This window comes from Lissotriton vulgaris, chromosome 3_1 (assembly GCF_964263255.1).
Source record: "Lissotriton vulgaris chromosome 3_1, aLisVul1.2, whole genome shotgun sequence".
In the NCBI taxonomy this organism is placed as follows: Eukaryota; Metazoa; Chordata; class Amphibia; order Caudata; family Salamandridae; genus Lissotriton; species Lissotriton vulgaris.
This window is the reverse complement of record NC_141689.1, coordinates 349,378,295-349,398,089: the sequence shown is the minus strand read 5'-3', so window position 1 is coordinate 349,398,089 and position 19,795 is coordinate 349,378,295. Positions and strand designations below refer to the sequence as shown.

Sequence of the window (19,795 nt, the reverse complement as noted above, 5' to 3'; positions counted from 1 at the left end):
GACTGTTCTGACTCATGGTGCACAGCACTGCTCACATCAGTCACGTACGTCCCCACGACCACCACAGCTGTGCTGTTTGCAGGCCGGCTCGTGGTGCTTGCCTGGAGTGGGTCGGAGACAGTCAGGGATTAGAAGAGGGCCGGGAGTCGGGACCGGACGGGACAACAAGACTGTGTGGCACTGGTGGCCGCCAGCAGCTGCAGTGTTAATTATTTAATTCAGGTGGTTAATTCACGGCCATCACACAGGGGCCAGCCCAGCCAGGGGGCACCAGAGCAGTGCGCCAGCCGACTATGCCGACACACACAGTCCATCCTTCGCGTGCGCCGAGAGAGAACGATGGTGGCACTTGTGCGCTGTGCGCGTCATGCTCACCCGGCGTCACCGCCACTGGGCTGCCCTCCCTGGCTGAAGCACTGCTCACCAATTGGCCACAAATTTTGCCCAGGGCCGTCATTTGTAGCGCTATCCAGCGCTACAAGATTGACTGGCCTGGGGACCCACACTTAGCAGCACAGCACTGATAGTAGTGTGCCCATCCTTCTCCACACTCGCCACTACTCTAGGGTGCGCGCTGCCATGCCACTAATCTAGGGTGTGCGCTCGGCTCTAAAGTTTAAACTGCGCAAGCAGCAGGTGCGCTTGCACAGTCAGTGCACTCCACTGCATGATTTTTTTTGCCAGAGCCCACAACACAATGCCGCCCTCACCATTTTGCCGCCCTAGGCGGCCGCCTAGTCCTGCCTAATGGCAGAAACGGCTCTGTCTCACTGGCCTGCCGGAGCTTAGAGCTCCGCAACGGCTCTAGTAGCGCGGGAGTGTGAGGGCGCGCCGGGGCAAAGCCCGGGTCAAGGGCGGGCCCGTCTGCGCCCGTCAGAGGCTGGGCCACCCCCCTGAGAGGTGCTGCCGGAATTGCTGTGCTGCCGGAGTGAGGTGAGTGGTAACCAGATACTGTAACATGGGGAAACGTACCACTACACCAAGCTCCCGTTCTACTGCTACCATAGACAGCATGTTAGACAGAGCAGTCAGCATTATCTCAACAGAGATTGATTTAACAGAGAGGCGACTATCCTTGGGACTGCTGGCGCCCCGACCTACCTTGCTGAAAGGAGAGGAGCTGGAGTATTGCAGTGGCCCTCCTTTGACACCTAATGTAATCATTAGCATCACCAGACATTCACCAACACAGAAAGACGGTCATGAGCTGGCAAACATCGAGGGTAACGAGCTCAATGGAGGCCTTATGGATAGTCAACCTCTGACTCATGCAAAAGACATTGTCCCAAATAAAGATGTTTCTCCAGACCTCAAAACGGCAGGGGCTATAAGAAAAAGAACTTTGGTGAAACCTAACAGTACTAAGAGAAAACAACCACCCCGCTCTAAACAACAACGCACAGCCCTGAGCTCATGGATACAAGGCATGGCTGCACGGAGACCACAGTAAACACGTGGCCCACCGCCATCACAATTGATACCAGCGTTGATTTGACTTCATCAGAAGCCGTCACCCACTCTATCCAGACACAAACTGAGCACAATAGCCCCGAGGACTCGCATTAGGCCTGGTGACATTTTAATTGATACCATAATGGACTCAATTTACAAACGTATGAAAAATGTGGTGGATAAAAATGTTATTGCTCTTTTGAAACGCTTAGATTGCCTGGAGGCTCTGATAAATAGACCAAATACACATATAAGTATACCCAAAGTTACAAGTAAATCCAGGGAGGGGGGGGGGGGGGAAGAATACAGAACCCCCAGCACAGCAAACACAAATATGCAACAGCAAACTGCTAATCCCATACTCTCTCTTCCCAATATTGCTAGCACGATGTGTGGCAAACAAAAAGATAGCTTATTCGCCAAACCTATTCCCAGTGATAATCCCTTAACACGCACAGTGCTTACTAATAATAGTAATAATTTGCACTGTAACATTTAGTCAGCTAACCCTTCAGTCTCTAACAATCCCACAAGCCTGGCCCCCATGCAATCAAACATCTCGAGTGCCACCTTTATCCCAGACAACCATGATGTGGGGCCGTCCCTAGAGACCAGGAGTGATGTTCTCAATTTACCACCTGCAGCATGCCTTTATGTCCTAGTCTTCCCTCTAAGGAAAAAACAAACCGAGACTTGGGGCCAACTCCGGAATAAGATCGCCGACTATTAAGCTAAACACAAAGGCCTAAGGATGGCACATATCAGTGAGATATTAATGGTGCGTAGGGTGGGCTGGGTTGGACCCTAAAAAAAAAGAAGATCATCAACTGAGACTGTATTGTCATTAAATTTAGACGACCGTCACTGGTAAAATGGTTACTGTCAGTCCAGGAACTTAATAACAACTTTTCAACCCTCATTTGGTCGTTGCCCTTGGGTTTTTTTGATAAACCATCCCCAGACTTACACAACTTTGCTATCCCCCCACACACCATGCTCAACAGGTTTTCTGTTCTGTCCAGCATGGAGAGCCTGGATTGACTTTCTTCCTGTTCATCACCTGCTGCATCTGTCATTAATGGACTTTCCCCAGACACTCTCATTGTTGTCAGCCCTGAACTGGACGACTCAAATATACATGTGCTCAGTTGGAATATTACAGGGCTAGCTTCTAAGTTACATTCTACAGAGTGAGTCGACATAGTCCAGAAATATGACATCCTAATGTTCCAAGAAACATGGTGCACAAAGGAACTATTTTTAGTAGGCTTTGTATGTTTTAATAGTATTGTACCTAGCCCTAAAGCAGGTCGTCCACCAGGTGGACTTTCAATCTGGATTAATATACTAGCAGGGGGGAACATAAAGTCTCTTGTGACAAATAATGATAACTTCCAAGCAATAATCTACACACGAGGGGCGTCAATCTGTTTTATCAATTTTTACAGTAATGATTTTACAACATCACCAAATATGAATTTTATAAATTTGTTCGAGTTTATTGCCAATTTACAAAATCAGAATGTGTATGGCAAATTGGCCGGAATTTGTCTGGGGGGTGATTTTAATGCTAGACTCCCCAAGGACAACGGCCCAACTCTTATTTCCTCGGCCTCTGAGCCTCCATGTAAAAGCGGGATGGAACTATTTGATCATTTATCTATTTGCAATTTAACTAACGTAATGCAAATAGCCGACGTACATCAGAATAAAAATTGCCTAATACCTCCATATAGGGGTCGTGGCTGTTTTTCTACAATCGATTATGTTTTTATATCCGCCTCACTGGAGGACCTTTTAGTAAAGGCAGAGGTTTTGTGTACCACGCAGGGTGACCACAATCCAATTTCAACAACAACCAGATTTTCTCTTAGACCCAGTCCCGACCAAAGAACCCGGGCCAAATAATTTATTGGTCTCAACCGACAAATTAAGAGTAATTTGGAAGGGCATTGACAACAAAGCTCTATTTGCCAATATGATACAATTATACCTACTACTCATCAAAACCTGCTTATCAACCAGTGATCCTAATGCAGAGATTATTGAGGCGTTTAGTAGCCTATGCGCTGGTATCAAACAAATGATTTCTAGACCAGCTTTAAACACCAGTGAGAAACCCAGATGGTTCAATGGCATTTGCTCGCAAGCAAATAGAGAACTGCGTGTAGCATTAGCGGATACACCCAGGGATATAACTCTTGTTAGATCGTTATGATCTCATTACAAAGAAGCAACCAGGCTGCAAAAAGATGAGCTTTTAAAAGAACTTTGGGTTAATCTTGCCTGTGCTGCTTCACTTAATGACGGAAACGGTTTCTGGGCAGCAGTCAAAACTATGATATCCATGGGCCTAACCCATACCCCCATTAGTTGCAACATAACGAGTGAATCATGGGAAGCGCATTTTGCTAGGATTTGCATAGCCCCGCCCGAAACTGTGAACACGCCAATTAGCCCTTCTGTCACTAGGGTATTTATATCAGTGTCACAAGTTGAGGATGCCATACACCACAGCGCAGGCAACAAAGCCCCAGGCCGGACGGGCTTTCTATCCATCTTATTAAACACAATCCAGATTTCTGGGCACCCATTTTATGTAATGTTTTTAATAAATTAACAAACACTGTTATCCCAAGTACTTGGTCCACCAGCATTATCGTGCCCATTTTTAAAAAAGGAGATCGATTAAATCCTAGCTGCTACCGACAGATCTCTTTGATAGACAATACCCTAAAAATCTTAGGAAGGGTGGGGTTTAACAAAATTAGGACATGGTCCCAAAAGGAACAAATTTTAAATCCGTGCCTGCTGGGTTTCAGAAGCAAATTGGGAACAATTGAATAGTGTCTTAACCTAAATCTTATTATTGGAAAGTTTACAATAGCACAGGAGTCACCTTTATGGACCTCACAGCAGCATTTGATTTTGTCAACAGGTCACGCTTGTGGTCGGTCCTTTTAAACTATGGGTTGGATGAGGCTTTGGTTCACTTTTTGGCACATTTGCACAGGGACTTGAAGCACGCGGGTGAGGATTAGTAATGATGGGGAAGTCTCAGGGGACATCGTTATTGGCAGAGGGGTCAGACATGGATGTGTACTGGCCCCGCTACTATTTATTCTTTATATAAACGAATTACATGGTAATGTATTTCCCGTGCTCTCATACGTGGATGATGCGGTCCTCATGGGCTGCACCCCGAACGCACTGCGCACTTTGTCGGGGGTTTCGTATCCTTTATGGAAGACTTAGAGCTCTGCACTATCTTTCATAATGACTTGTGGCCCCAAAAAACATTGTATTAGTTCAATAACCTCAGGCCACAAGCAACTACTACGCACTTGCACTTTTTCCTTCTTAGGCTTAGTACACAGGATCTTGGGCAGCTCATGCTGCCCATAGCAGAAGTAAGTTTTTAAAAGCAACTAACTCTATTTTGAGTCTTCCCCAACCAAAACAGGCAGAGGTAGCCTTACCCTTAATGAAGATTTTTAAATCGCAGTGCATCACCAACGCCACATATGGCGCTGAAGTCTAGGGTTGTATAAATTGCAGCGGGATCCAAAGAGAGGAAAACAGATTTTTCAGGAAAATCCTAGAGGTCCCAGTTTCCTCCTCGAACTATGTATGTCATAAGGAACTAAATCTGTATTATATAGAAGACTTTATTAGGTCATGCCCAGCTATATTTTGGTTAAAAATATGTCTAAGTGCAGCAGCAACCTTAACAAGGGAGATCATTGTAGACTGCCTTAATTGCGACAAGGGAGGATCCATACCCTGGCTTTTTGCTGTTAGGAAAAGCCTAACCAGCGTGAACCTTGAACATATTTTCCTACACCCATTAGCATTAGAGGGCATGAATACAAGAGCCCTCATGGGTGTATTGTATGAATCTTATAACAATAAAAGACACGCCACAGACATGTAAAATCTTAAGTCGCCAGGTACATGTCCCTATTGGAGATAAATAACTCCCAAACGCATATGCCATCTAAATACCTTATGAAGAGCATTGGACGATGGGAGAGGAGTCTGCTTTTTCGCCTTAGGGATGGCACTATAAAATACGCACTTTGCTTCCCCTTGGGATTTAACAATAATCTTGAGCTAATGCCCTGTCCATGTGGCACTGGCAGCAACCAAACGGTAGTACACTTCTTACTTTTTTGTAACTTTTAAGGTAAGTACACAAAACAATATTTGATTCCGTATTTTAAGGCATTTGCTAACATTGATGATAGAACAGCGCATCTTGAGATTCTTAGACCCGAAAGCGACTACTTGATTTTTCGTGCAAGCTCGTTCTGAAGGCGGCAATCCGCTCACGTATCTCCATGAGCGATTTGTAATATGTTAAGGGCATTCGCACATATAATAATGTTCCCTCGTATATAGTCACATTTATCTTCTTAGCTGAACACCAATTAAAGCGCTATTTGCAGGCCTGAAAATCCCAAAAGCCCTAAAAATGCTATTGCACTTGTCCCATGCTGCTAATACTGTTTACAACTAATTGCACCTTATCTTAATATGACGTTGCTGCTAAATGCATGTCCAACCCCTTTTTAATGCACCAATTTTGTTTATTAACTTGTACATTTTAATTATAATATTGTTGTTGTATATTATGCCTTTTTAACGTGGTACACAATTGTCTCTATTTTTGACCAGAAGCAATTTCTTACCTAGCTTTATGCACTGCGGTTTTAAATAGGAATTGTTTTTCTGTTGGTGGTGATTGAATTGTGCTTTTATGGATATTTGCATCCAAATAAAGATTATTGAATTGAATAGAATATGTTTTATATGCTTTTCTCTGTTTATATGTTTTATGGTTATTTATTTAACTGAATAAAGAACGTAATTATCTATCTATTCAGCAGTGCCGCGCGCCACGCTCTGTTTCCTTGATGCAAGAAGCCCCATCACAGATTTTCTAGGACGGGACTTACGGTATCATGGAAAATAGATTGAGCAAGACTGAGTGGAGGCTATTGTGTCTCCCTACCCACCCCACTAACACTCCATCACCCCCCACCCAGCTTCATGTCCCATCTATTCTGGGTGGAACGTGCAGCTAGAGGGACCGTCGGGCGTGGGCGCAGCCGAAACACGTCAGTCTGAGGTGATACTGGGAACTCAGTATTTCTTTGTGAAATTAAAGGATAATCCCAGACCATATGGGCAGAATTAAAATGCCACCCATCCCAGTGGGCACCCTCCATTTCTCAATAGCCAGCAACAGGGCTGCTTTTCTCCCTTATGCTCAGTCGATAACATCCTCAGCTAGGGAACGGAGGATAAAGTTAGTGGACCCAGCTATGTAAATGTAAATGTAGTATACTTGTAAAGCGCACAGCTGCCCCAGCAACGGGGCGTCCCGGCGCTGTATAACGCTGTGGAACCCTTCCTGGCTCTCCCTGTGAGATGCCCCTCCTGGGTACCCCCAAGGTGAAGCCAGGCATCCCAGTGTTGTTGGGGCAGTTGTGGAGATTAAGCAAGCTATTGCCCAGAGTTGCAGCATGGAACCCATGATTAGAGTAGGCGCCGAGACGAGAATTATTGAGTCCGCGGACATTGAGCCCAAGACCCTGCCGCGTCGGAAATTGAACCCTGGTCCCGGGCCTGATCTCTGCTTCAGAGTCTGCCGCTTCTAACCAGTGAGCCACACTCCTCCACATAGCAGCATCAATTAGTATTATACCCATGAATGAATTAATAAAATGTAGAAATTACACAGTTACCCTCAGAAGGGTGTCCTGGCGCTAGGCAAACATGACGTGTACAGCACACAACAGTGTCACACAGTAGAGCAAGCTTTTCTCATTGGGAGAGAAGACCATAGCACAGTAGCAGCAGCATTGAGTTGTGTTTTAGTGATGGCTATTATATACTGTACTTAGGAAAGGCAGTATTGTGGTAGGAAACTTACGGAGGGTGGATTAGGTGGGGCGCCAAATGTGGTTTTGGCTGAGGTGCTATTTAAGCAAAGACAGGCCCTGCCATCCACTTACCCTGCCGGTGCTGCAGGACTCCCGGGATTCTGAGCTCCGAGGCTGGGGAGCTGCTCGCGGCGTTAACAGCGACTATTCGTATCTGGTAAGGCCGAGTGTCGAGAAATATCCGGGTGCGATTCAGGGAGGGAGGGATCCGTTTGTTCTCAGGTTGAACATTGGCATCCAGTGCTTCCCATATGATGTTGTAGAAAATAATATTTCCATTAGCTTCGGAATCTGTCAAAGGCTGCGAAAAATATAAAGAAGAGATATAAAGATCGCACACATATAGACATCAGCATGTGCACCACTTCCAAACACTGCTTGGGCACAGCATGTTCTCACTATTTAGAGGGAAGCAAAACAGGCACTTATGCAATAGATACCAACATTTTATAAAGCAGTGTTACTTTTTTTATTAGACCACCGACTGGACACGGAAAAAGCATCTTTACATGTTTCACTCTGTGTAAGGCTGTATATAATTGTGGAATCTGTAGGTAAACAAGACACATTTACATTACAAGAGAAGGTGCAAGAACACTGAAGAGTTCGTGAGAAAGGGGGGGTCGGGGTGTGCAGCTCTTTCATACACAAGAGTATGTTTATTAACCAGTACTCAAACAGTACTCTGAATCTAAGGCCCAGATTACAAACACTTTCACACAGCACAGTACAGCACCCAAAGAAAGTTGCTGGGCTGCAAGGCGCGATAGAGAGAGAACAGGAAAGCATCATAGCTACAAAAATATGGCACTATCCTGCTCCCTCCTCAGCACTACTGCAGAAATATGCTGCCCATCGACACACACATATCTTTGGATCATAGGGGAAATGTGTCTGCATGAGTCTTGCTTAGGTTTTGTACTGGAAGGGTGCACAATACTATCTCTAGACAAACTTTAAATCTTTTCCTAGTTAGGATGTGCGCTGTACATTGCAGTACACATTTAAAGTGGGAAACGTTAGGACAAATAAAAGCATTTCTCCTTTTTACCACTTGTTTTCAAGAGGCGTTATTTTCTGGTGCAAAACCAGTCTACTATTTTTAGTAGATGGGGTTTGCATCCAAAACAATGGCTCATTGTATGGGAACACACATGAACCAACCACGAAAGGCTCCCTTGATGCAGAATAACGCAAAGCAGAGCTTTGTATTACTATCAGGAAACTTTTCAGCAAAAAAATTAAAAAAGTAAGAGTAAATTAAAAAAAGGCGCAGGTCTGCGTCCCAGAGCAAAATGTCTGTTAATCTGGGCCTAAACCTTCTTTGTTAAAGTCCTAACTACATGAGACATCTTGGTCCCCAAGCAGGTCTGTAACTGTCCCCTTCCTCTCCATATGCGTGTTTACATAATCAACATAGAAGGAAATCTCTTTTGTCACCTCTCTCAATATAGAATTATTTTTTGACTACACACACTTGTGTTTGAACAGCCCCTCCTACACTTCCTGTAACATTCACAGGCCACAGCATAAACAGACAGGGAGGGAGTGATTGTAGAACTGAGACGAAGCAGACTTAGACTCATAGTAATGAAAATTACAGTAAATAATAATTACCTCTTCATCCGCCTTCATTGTTACACGCTCCAGCTAGTAATAACTGGGACAATCAGTATGGACATGGTACCCAAAGTCTTGAAAATGTAAAACCCAAAGTAATTATGAACAAAAATGATTGCGCTGCAAACAAAGCGGCTTCACAAAAAGATGTCAAAGCAGAATTAATCCCTTGCAAATTATAACACTAAACATACGTTAGAGGCGTAGCCGATGAGCCCTCCATGCAAACTTTCTGAAACAAACCTCTGTTGTAGCGTGACTCACCCCTGAGAGTGCGGACCTCGGACTGCAGCCAGCTTGCTTCCCTGCCGCCCCCGCCGCCGCTCAACACCCGCGGCTGCCGAGAAGGGGCAGAGCAGGAGAACTACATTTCCCAGCGCCCCCTGCTCCACGGGGACGCCTGTCAGCTGGGACTTCCGCCGGGAAGGCGTTCAAGAAGAAACCCTTCCTCCCGCCTCGCGGGACGCGCGCGGGCGACGCCGGGCGGAGCCCGGGCAGAGGGCGGGCCGTCTGTGGCCGTCCGGGGCAGGAGGCGGCAGGGCAGGGCCACCCCCCCTTACATCCACCGTACAGGCCTCAGTTCGTGGTGCCTCACTGTGGAGCCGGATCCCAGCATGTCAACACGTTCCGGTAAGGCCTTGAGGGGTGGCGGTGAAAGTACCCCTGGGGGCACTATGTTTGGCTCTATGGACAAGTTCCTCACCAGGGTGGCGGCTGTCATCGACAATGAACTCGCCATATCAGAACGGCGCCTTTCACTTGACTTCCCACCTACCAAAAGCACATCTCCAGCAACAATGTTGTCCTCACAAAACTCTACTTCCCTTGCACGCTTGCCTGGGGACTTACCTGGGGATTCATTCATTGCACCACTAGAGGGTGGTACAGACGGGGCAGAAAGCTCGCAGACTGGTAATCACTCCACCAGCCCTTGTGCCGTGCTTATAGAGCCCTGCACCGAGTCTTCCATAGCATGTCCACCTGGCAACCAGTCCCAACACTGCCCTGATGCTCCTGCTCTCGACCCACAACCTCCTCCTAAGACTCGTTCTATTCAGGGGCTCAACAAAAGGAAGGGGAAAAGGGCATTCAACATTCGAAAGGGCTGTCCACCCTCGTTTATTAAGCACGCCAGGTGCCCGCCCCAGAGGGGTCTTTCTTCCCCGGGCGCCGTAGGACCTGTAGCCTCAGGGATTCCCATTACCGCTCCAATTGTAGCTGACACAGTACTACCTTCCTTGCTGGTCCCACCAGCGTCTGACCTAGCCAATGTGGGTCCCTCTCTGGAGTCGATCGAGAAGCTGGTCAGGTCTCTTTTGGTACCACTTACTGACCAAGTTAAGAGGTTGGGGGATAGGCTTGACTGCTTTGAACAGGCAACCAGGGATAATTTCTTTTCCCTCAAAACCCTGTTCAAACTTCAGCCAAAGCTCAGTGAGGATAAGACAGACAGGATAGATAAGAACACTAGGATAGAGGCTTCAGAGACACGCCCTTCAGGACAGCAGCTGCCGCGGCCGCCCAAGCGACCAGCCTTTGGGAATACTGTCTCGGTTGCCCCTCAGGATGGCCCTAGGCAGACAAGGCCGAATGTCTCCACCCATGCTGCCCAAGTGCATGCTATTCCTCCCCCAGTAGTAACAACCCTGGCGCCTACTCAAGGCCTAAGGCAACATCAGAAGGGAGGAACGGGCCCAACTTCGCAAACTGGGGCCGCTTCCCCTGTTACAACTGGTGGCACAGCATCAACCATTAAGGCTGTACCCATTCCTGTCCCACCTACAAACCTTCCTCCCTCAGGCTCTCCTCAGAATACCAGACGAAAGTGTCCCCCAGTTAACCTCCCCCCTGAGTGCCACCCGTATGTTGTTATCCTTACCAAAGTCCCCCCTATCGGGAGTACCCAGCAGGAAAACCATCAGTCACTTAAGAATAAGGTCATCCACTGGCTGAGAGCCTACAGGCCCTTGCCTTCGGGAGTGGATGGTATTATTCTTGGTGTACGTAGGGTGGGATGGATTGGAAACGGGAAAAAATCTCTCGAAGGGGATTGCGTGGTGATAAATTTCCAAGATGTTAGGGTTGCCCATTTGATATGCTCCCAAGGACAATCCACGGTCGGAACGGGTATCGAGGTAGTCGACTTAACATTCTTTTACCCCCGGTCCATTACGAACTCTTCCTCCATTCGCCTTGGGCAACCCACCCACATCAGCAGTTCTGGGGGCCAATTTCCTGTGGAGAAGACCGTTCACGGCCACTCTCCCCCGGGAGTTTTCCCTCAGCGGCTATTCCAGGCTCCAGTGATACCGAACTGGGGACCCTGGGGTTGCTGACTCTGGGATGTTTCCGGGGAGGTCCCTGTGGCTATGAGCCCTGCTGTTGAGCCAATACCTTACGTTAAAACAAATAGCCCCTCGTCCTCATCGCAAATTCAGGCTACAGCCGAGTTTGTAGAAGAGCAAGGGGAGACCGGGGCACCTTTTAACTTGCTGGCTAGCCTCCCTGGTGCGGGTGTTTTGGACATACCGCTCCCTGTCGAGGATTGTCGCATTACGGCTGTGACGGACCCCCCGATTAGGGTTTTCAGCTGGAATGTGGCGGGCCTCGAGAGGAAGCTAGCACTGCCGGACTGGAACGAGCTTGTGGAGCAATACTCCATATGCCTGTTCCAGGAAACCTGGAGTCGGGTGCCCCTACACAAGGCGGGATATTCCACCCACTTTTTGCCGGCAGTACATAGTGCAACTGGTAGGGGCCGCCCTTCGGGTGGCCTACTTATCTGGGTGGCCTCAAATCTTAATTGCAGGGTGGTGGAGCGGGACACTAATTGCCCGGATCTCCTGAATATATTGCTGAGAAATTCCGAGGGCCGAGTCATCTTAAACATTTTTAACATCTACGCCCGAGGCACAAAGGGGGGTAGAGAATCCCCAGCAATAGCTTGTCTGGAAGCTCAGCTCCGCTTATCTTCTCATAGGTCCTGTACCCTGCTGGCGGGCGACCTGAACTGCACTTTCGAGCCTCTAGATCTAGAAATCTTAACAGACCAAGAGGAACATGATAGTGGGTGGGGGATTCCGCCCCTCGAGCTTAGTCCTATTAAAAAGTGGACAGAAGTGGCCCTCCAAATCAACTCACTAGCTATGGAGTTTGGTCTCAGGGCTGCTAATGGCAGGACAAGGTCCGACAAAGCAGGGGCCCACACCTACAACAGGCCAGGGCACATGTCACGGATCGACTATTTTCTCCTTGACATACACCTGTGGAGCATGGTGGAGGACATGGTGATTGTACCATCGGTAGAGAGTGACCACAATCTCCTGTCCCTCACCTTGTCCTACAGGTGTCTTAATATCATCGCGAGCAGATCCTCTAGCAACCCCGCCCCGGACCTGTCAGTGGTTACAAACTGTGGACGACGGCTAAAGTGGGCGAAGTTGGCACTTTCAGAGGAGAAAACTTCTGCCATTAGGCAGCTCCTTGCCTCAGCCCTAGTCAATCTCGACCCTCAAGAGGAAGGGCTGATGGAGGTGGAACCTAGGTACTGTGTCATAACTAAGGCTATTAGTGACCTCTTTGTAATCCCAGCTAATTCGAGCAGAAGGAAACCAGGTTCACGATCGGGACAGGGCTGGTACAATCAGAAGTGTAGGGAGGCGAAGTCACTTCTTATTGAGGCAGTCAAGTCCAAACTACCGTCCAAGGCTAGGGAGGCAAGAAGATACTATGCACTCTGCCAAAAAAATGCAAGGAGGGAGTGGGAGGATAATTTCTGGCAGGACCTCCTGGCTGCCAGTCGTGGGAAAGATGCCAAAGGTTTTTGGGACTTGGTGGGCAAAAGGAACCGTCCTGAGGATACCCGGAGGACCTGTACCATCAACGCCCAGACTTGGTTCTCTCACTTCCAAAAACTTTACTCTGCTGTTGAAGGCCCACTTAACGACACTTTTAACCTCCCACCCTTTACCCTAGCTCGTGACCTGGAACTTTTTTCTGTTTTGGATGTAACAAAGCAGATCAAAACCCTGGTTCCATTGAAAGCAGCTGGTCCGGATGGCTTACCAGGCGATATCCTCCGTGCCTATCCGGAAGAATGGGGGGTACTAATTACCGCACTCCTCAACGCAATCATTGGGGGAGGCCCTGTGCCAGACTCCTGGAGAGGTGCGGAGGTGGTCCCCATCTATAAAAAGGGCAGTCGGGATTTACCCGGGAACTATAGGCCTATAAGCCTAATAGACTCAAGCCAGAAATTGGCAGGGAAAGCCATCTTGGGGAGGATCTCCCAATGGGTGGACGATAATCACATCCTGTCCGATATGCAAGCCGGGTTCCGTTCAGGTACAGGAACCATCGAACAGGTCTTTAGGCTCTTGTTAGTATACTGGAAGGTGGTGGTGCTGGGCAAAGGCAGTCTTTATTTGGCCTTTATTGACCTCAAGACTGCCTTTGACCTGGTACCTAGGGAGGAACTCTGGAGGGTCCTTTACGGTTTAGGGATGCCCCCGTACATATTAAACCTCCTTATCAACCTGCACACCAACACCTATGCTCAGGTCAGATGGGGGTTGAATGGGGAAAAGACCGACAAGATCAGGGTCGAGAGGGGAGTAAGGCAGGGTTGCGTTTTGGCCCCTACCCTATTCTCCCTCTACATTAACGGGGTGGTAGATCACTTATTGGGCGAACCAGCAGACGCTCCCACCCTGGGAGGAGTAAAAATTCCAACCTTGCTGTTCGCCGACGACACCCTCCTCATCTCTAAAACCCCCCAAGGTCTTCAGACACTGCTGAACCGCTTTCAGGACTTTTGTACCACTAAGGGCCTAGTTATCAACGTAGACAAGACCAAGTACCTAGTTATACATCCACCTCGCAAACTTGGTCGCCCTCCCTCCCTGAATTCCATACCCCTAGAAAGAGTGGCAGAATTTGATTATCTGGGAATCCGGCTGAACGATGTGATGAGCTGGACCGCCCACATTGACAAAATGACATTGGCCCACAAAAGGGTGGGGGGCGCTATTCTTAAGGAGTTTAACAACTCTTCAAAACATTGTGTTGCCCCTCTACTTGAGATATACAAAGCACGTGCGGTCCCTGCGTCACTCTATGGAGCGGAACTGTGGGGCTCGGGCAAAGTCGACTCACTAAGCAAGGCTGAAAATAAATTCATCAAGGATCTCCTTGCCATTCCATCGAGTAGCCCGACCATCCCAGTGCTCATGGACACTGGCTGCAAAGCCATAAGGGACCAGGCTCGGCTTCGACCCCTTTTGCTTTGGGCACGTCTGTGGAGGGTCTCGGAGCTAAAATCCTATGCCAATGGTCTGGCAGAGGTGATGCATTCTGACGGTTGGCGTAGCATCAAATGGCTGAAGGATATAAAACAACTTTTAGGGGACCTAGGCCTGGACTCATGCTGGCATAGCCACTCGAAGGAGATTTTAAAAAAACTTTTCTGGGAGTGGGTCTGTATGAAGCGCTTGAGAAGCCAGCAGCACTGCAAAACCACCGCAGCTTTTCTGCTGTTAAAAGACGCTGTCATGTATGAGCCGTACATGGACATTATATCAGTGGCTATGGATAGGTCCTTGTACATTAAATTTCGGTTAGGAACCCTACCCTTGGCCGACTTCTGCTCGAGGTGGAATAAATCCCAACTTACATCATGCTTCTGTGCTCTTTGTCAAGACAAGCCAGAGACGGTGCCTCATTTTCTTTTTGAATGCCCGGACTACGGTCGCCCCAGATCACGTTGGCTCGGTCCCATCTGCAGAGAACTGGGTACTCGTCAGCACTCCGTTGCACTCCGGATTCTCTTAACTAACACAGCCCCTCCCATTGTTTGTGCTGTTGCTAAGTTTTTAAAATGGGCTTGGTTGATTAGAACTAGAAGACTGTCCATATCAATTTAATTCTCTTTTTATCTAATTTATGCTGATCTAATGCGTTTTATCCTTTTACTAAATGTACAGTCTTACTTTTTTCGACATGCTGTTTTTATCTTTTGTATTGCTTTTATGATATGTGCATATCGAAATAAAGCATCAATCAATCGAAACAAACACCCCTAGGTTCTGCCAAGGAGGTTGCAACCCCTCTAGTGGATCTTGCTTGTATTTAAGATGTTAATGGATGTGAGAGACTACACAGGACTCTGAAACAGCTTTCCTTACTATCTGCTTAGAGTAAATATCGATGGTTTCTTGCATTTGGAAGTTTCATAAATAACAAATAATACATAACATGACCTAAAGAATCTCATGGTTTGAATATAGATTGATAGTTCCATATGAACATCTAGTGCATGCACAGCAATCACTTCAGGATTACTGCGATCAAGTTAATATATTAGTAGTACAATGTCCTGCCCCACATAAAGTTCCAAGGTAACCTTTGGATGGAATTCTGCATGGGGGTCTTAACACAACTCAATCAGAAAAACAATGAAGGGATGGGGAATTAGGCTACAGGGTACCAAACCACCAATCCAATGGGCTGATTCGGAAAGGCTGTCTGATACCGACATTGTAATACATCAGTCGCAAATGCGGTCCATAGACCTTCACAATTCGGCTCCGACTTACTCAGAGTCTCCAAATTCCAGTCAGTTATCGAGTTGAAAAGACCAAACGGTTAACTTCTATCATAATTGGTCGGTCGGAATGTTTCAGAGTCAGTCGGAAGCATCGGTTTCGACATGGGTTATGAAATTCCGAATGCCATTCAGTGCCTTTCCGACCGACATTGCAATTAGGCCCTGTATGTTAGAAATGACAAAGGAACAGTTTCTAAAGGTTCAAAAGGGATTCTCTGGGAGCAGATGACACTAATTGCAGGTCCCATGAGGGCACAGAGGGTAAGAGAGTGGTCCCTAATTTTCAAAGCTTTTCAATAAATAAACAAGCCACTTAGCAGTCTAGATGAGATCACTCTTTGCATGTCTTGCTGAAAGCCCTAATGGTCTCCCATTGACACCTCAAAGAAAATGTAGACAAACCAAACAAAAAATCTATCTTGCAGAAAGTCTTATCTGCAAAACGGATTGCATGATTTAGCCTGCTATCCATTAGAAATACAACACTTGGAAAAGCTATTCAAATGTTATGTTTAATCCCCTTCCATGCTCATGACGAGCTGGCTCGTCATGCAGTACACTGCTCGTGTGCTCATGACGAGCTGAGCTCGTCATGAACAATGGGAAAAAGGGGAATGCAGCACCTTGGGAAAATACCTCTAGCATTGATGGTGTTAAATACATTTTTAATACTGCTGGCATCTGGACTTCTAGATGCCTAAAGCTACTTCTCGTGCGTATCCCCTTTTACGAAAGCCGACTTGTTCAATCCCCAGGCCGCCAGGAGAAGGGCTGTTTCTGCCAAGGACATTCCACCATCATTTATTTCAAAAGTGGGAATCAAAATGGTGGCAAACGGGAAAAGAGAGAGGGAATATTAACTTTAATGCACACAATATATTGAGTGACTTGATGTTTGTTGTGTGAAAATATATAACACATTGGTACCCTGGCTGTGTATCACTATCTATTGTGTGCATTTTAAAAGTAATAAAGATGAAGGCCCATATTTATCAATGTTTGATGCAACGCAGTTAGCCATCTTTTTGTTTTGTGCTAAATGAAAGGAAGAGTGCAGGAATGTGCTGTATTGAATGTTATACGGGAGCGTAGGGTGCATGGACTGACAGCTAGCCCCCACATATTGCCACAGGTCATGCACCGCAAGGGTTGGCCATGAGCAAAGAGTTGTTCAAACCCCCACAGTCAAAGTAGAGTTTGGCTGCCTGCCGTGGGATTAGGATTTGTAGCGTGGGCTGCAAGCGAATATTGGATGCAGGATATTGGCAAAGGCCGGGCCCTGTGCTCAACCCCTGCTGCGCACAGTCTTTTGCACACCCTCTCAGTCACTCTCTCACTCACTGCTTGACTAACTCACTTTCCCCACATCCAGCAATTCTGTTCACTCTCTCTCACTCAGACTCATAAACAAACCAAACATACATTTTAATCTTTTTTATACTGTTAAAGTTGATTCCAAAAAGAGTAATTTTTTGTTGCGTTTAAAGACTTGTAAAGTTTTAAGGGTTCTTACCTTTACGGGAAAAGCAAATTAAAAAAACATGAAATATGGAGAAAAAAAACCTGGGTTAAATGAAGATAAAATAATAATTTTTACGTTTCTTCTGATATAGAAGCACTTGATTTATTGGGAGCTTTTTGACTTTGCTGTCCTCAAGAGATCAACTTGCTATTACACCAAGCAATGCAATGCCACCGTTTCGAAGCAGGGATCAATTTCTTCTTGCTAGTCCTGTAGGATATGCTCAGGCAACCTCTCTCTTAATTATGTATACAGTGTAATAATCATATATTTTAGGTATATTTTATCTGTGGGCTGCTGCGTTTGTAGGGGTGTTGGATGAGAAGTTAACCAACAATTGATTATTAATTGTTAATTATGTGATTGTTAATTATATAAATGGTGTTATTACTTATTTTTTTATTTTTATATTTTGAGGTTGGGGTTGCAAGGTTTGTATGGGTAGCAAATTAATTAAGTAATACTTAAATAACAATTATTTTTTAATTGAGGATCAATTATTACATTGTTTAGGAATTTTGTAAATTATGCAATTGTTTTAAATTGTCTTATGTATATACATATATAATGTTAAGTAATAATGTTTATATTAGGAGTTTATATTTTTTCTACAATAATAGGGTTATTGAAATATGTAATGTGTATGAAGTTAAGTTGTGTACATAATGTTGCTTAGACTGGAATGGGAATTGTATATTTTACCCCTCTGAAGTTCATTGCTTTTCCTACTGTTGCAAAGGCTGGAGTGGGAATAGTAAATGTAACTGTAGTAACTTACACCACACACATGTAAATTAAGTTCCTTTTATTCCGTCTCTAAGCAACCTCCAGCAGCTCCAGGCTTCAACAACTGCCAGAGCACCACATTCTAAATTACCTCAGAGTGTTACATCATCATAAAAGAATGTTTCTTAAACATCTTTCCCCTATTAAAGAAACACAACAATATGAATACATTTTAAATACGATATACATAAACATGAAGAGGAAGTATATGAAGGGAAGAAATAGAATCACAAATGTAACATAACTCGGCAATATGCAATATATATGAAACATAAGAATATATAATGAACACTAACTAATGTTGATTGAAATAATGTGGATCATTAGTTTTGCTAAGTAGGACTACCATTAGCAAAACTAATAACTGGGATCATAAGTTTTGCTAAGATTACCAAAACGCCATTCTTTTCCGTCTTCCAACACAAAAATAAGTAGTAACTCACACCACACATGTGTAAATTAAGGTCCTTTTATTCAGTCTCTATGAACGCCAACCTCCAGCAGCTCCTGGCTTCAACAACTGCCAGAGTACCACATTCTAAATTACCTCAGAGTATCACATCATCATAAAGAATGTTTCTTAAACAAACCCCTCTAAAGTCCAACGCTTTCTCTACTTTTGCAAAGACTAGAGTGGGAATAGTAAATCTTACCCTTCCAAAGTCCAAGATTTTTCCTAATATTGCACTTCGTATAGCTTGGAGTGGAAATAGTACATCTAACCTCTGCAAAGTCCAGCACTTTCCCTACTGGAAACAGACTGGAGTGGGAATAGTAAATATTATCCCTTCGAAGTCCAAAGCATACCCTACTGTTGTACTCACTGGAGAAGGAATAGTAAACTTACCCCTTCGACATCCAACCCTTTCCCTACTGTTGCACAGACTGGAGTGGGAGTAGTAAATATTACCCACCGAAGTCCAATGCCTTCCCTACTGTTGCACAGATTGGAGTGGGAACAGTAAATATTACCCCTACGAAATCCAACACTTTCTCTATTGTTGCAATGTTTGGAGTGGGAATAACAAATTAAACACTTCCAAAATCCTACACTTTCTCATTCTGTTGCATGAACTGGAGTGGGAATAGTATATCTATTATTCCCAGACTCCAATACCTTTCCTAATATTGGTAGAAATATTTATCAATAATATTTGTTTCTAATTTAAATGTTATATTATTTGTTTATATTTGTATTTCTTTATACATTTTTCAGGTTTTTGGAGGAAATGTCTGTTTTGGTAATTTATTTAATGTTTTGAACTTAAATTTTTAAAAATGTTTGTATTTTGTAACAAAAAATGTATATACATATATATGTAATGTGCTTTTTACAGTAGTACATTAAAAAAATTACAAAAAATATATTGTAAAGATATACTTTTAATAATTGTTACATTATATATATATATATATATATATATATATATATATATATATATATATATATATACTTTAAACTATATATATATGTATATATATATATATATATATTTATATATATATCTATCAACAAACCCATAGCAACTTCGGTGCACACTCGGGGCATTAGGGGTCTTTTTTCATATCCGCAGACGCGTTTCTGGCTTCTTCCTTCATCAGTGCAGAAAAGCTGTTGATGATTAGCCACAGTCTTTTGAACGGTCCTGCCATTTAATAGGTGTATCCTTGGCCAATGAACGGCCCGCGATGGGGCGTCTTCATTTCCGTTGTTTCTTGCCAATCGCAATGTTCATGGCGTACCCATCGTTGAGATTAAATGACAGATGCATCTGCTGTGACCCTCTGTCCCCTCGCCTGACGCTGCACACCTGTGAGTGCCCCACGCATTAGAGAGACACTCCTGCTTGGTCTAAGCAACGA

The 19,795-nt window shown here is 45.2% G+C and overlaps 1 protein-coding gene across 1 annotated transcript in view; it reads right to left on the bottom strand.

The window, feature by feature from the left end:
- Positions 1–19,795, bottom strand: part of OSMR (oncostatin M receptor) — a 410,044-nt gene that overhangs the window by 109,908 nt on the left and 280,341 nt on the right. Inside the window, exon 12 of the mRNA XM_086960555.1 lies at positions 7,473–7,701. Coding sequence (XP_086816681.1) covers positions 7,473–7,701 — 229 coding nt within the window. The remainder of the gene's footprint in view (positions 1–7,472; positions 7,702–19,795) is intronic.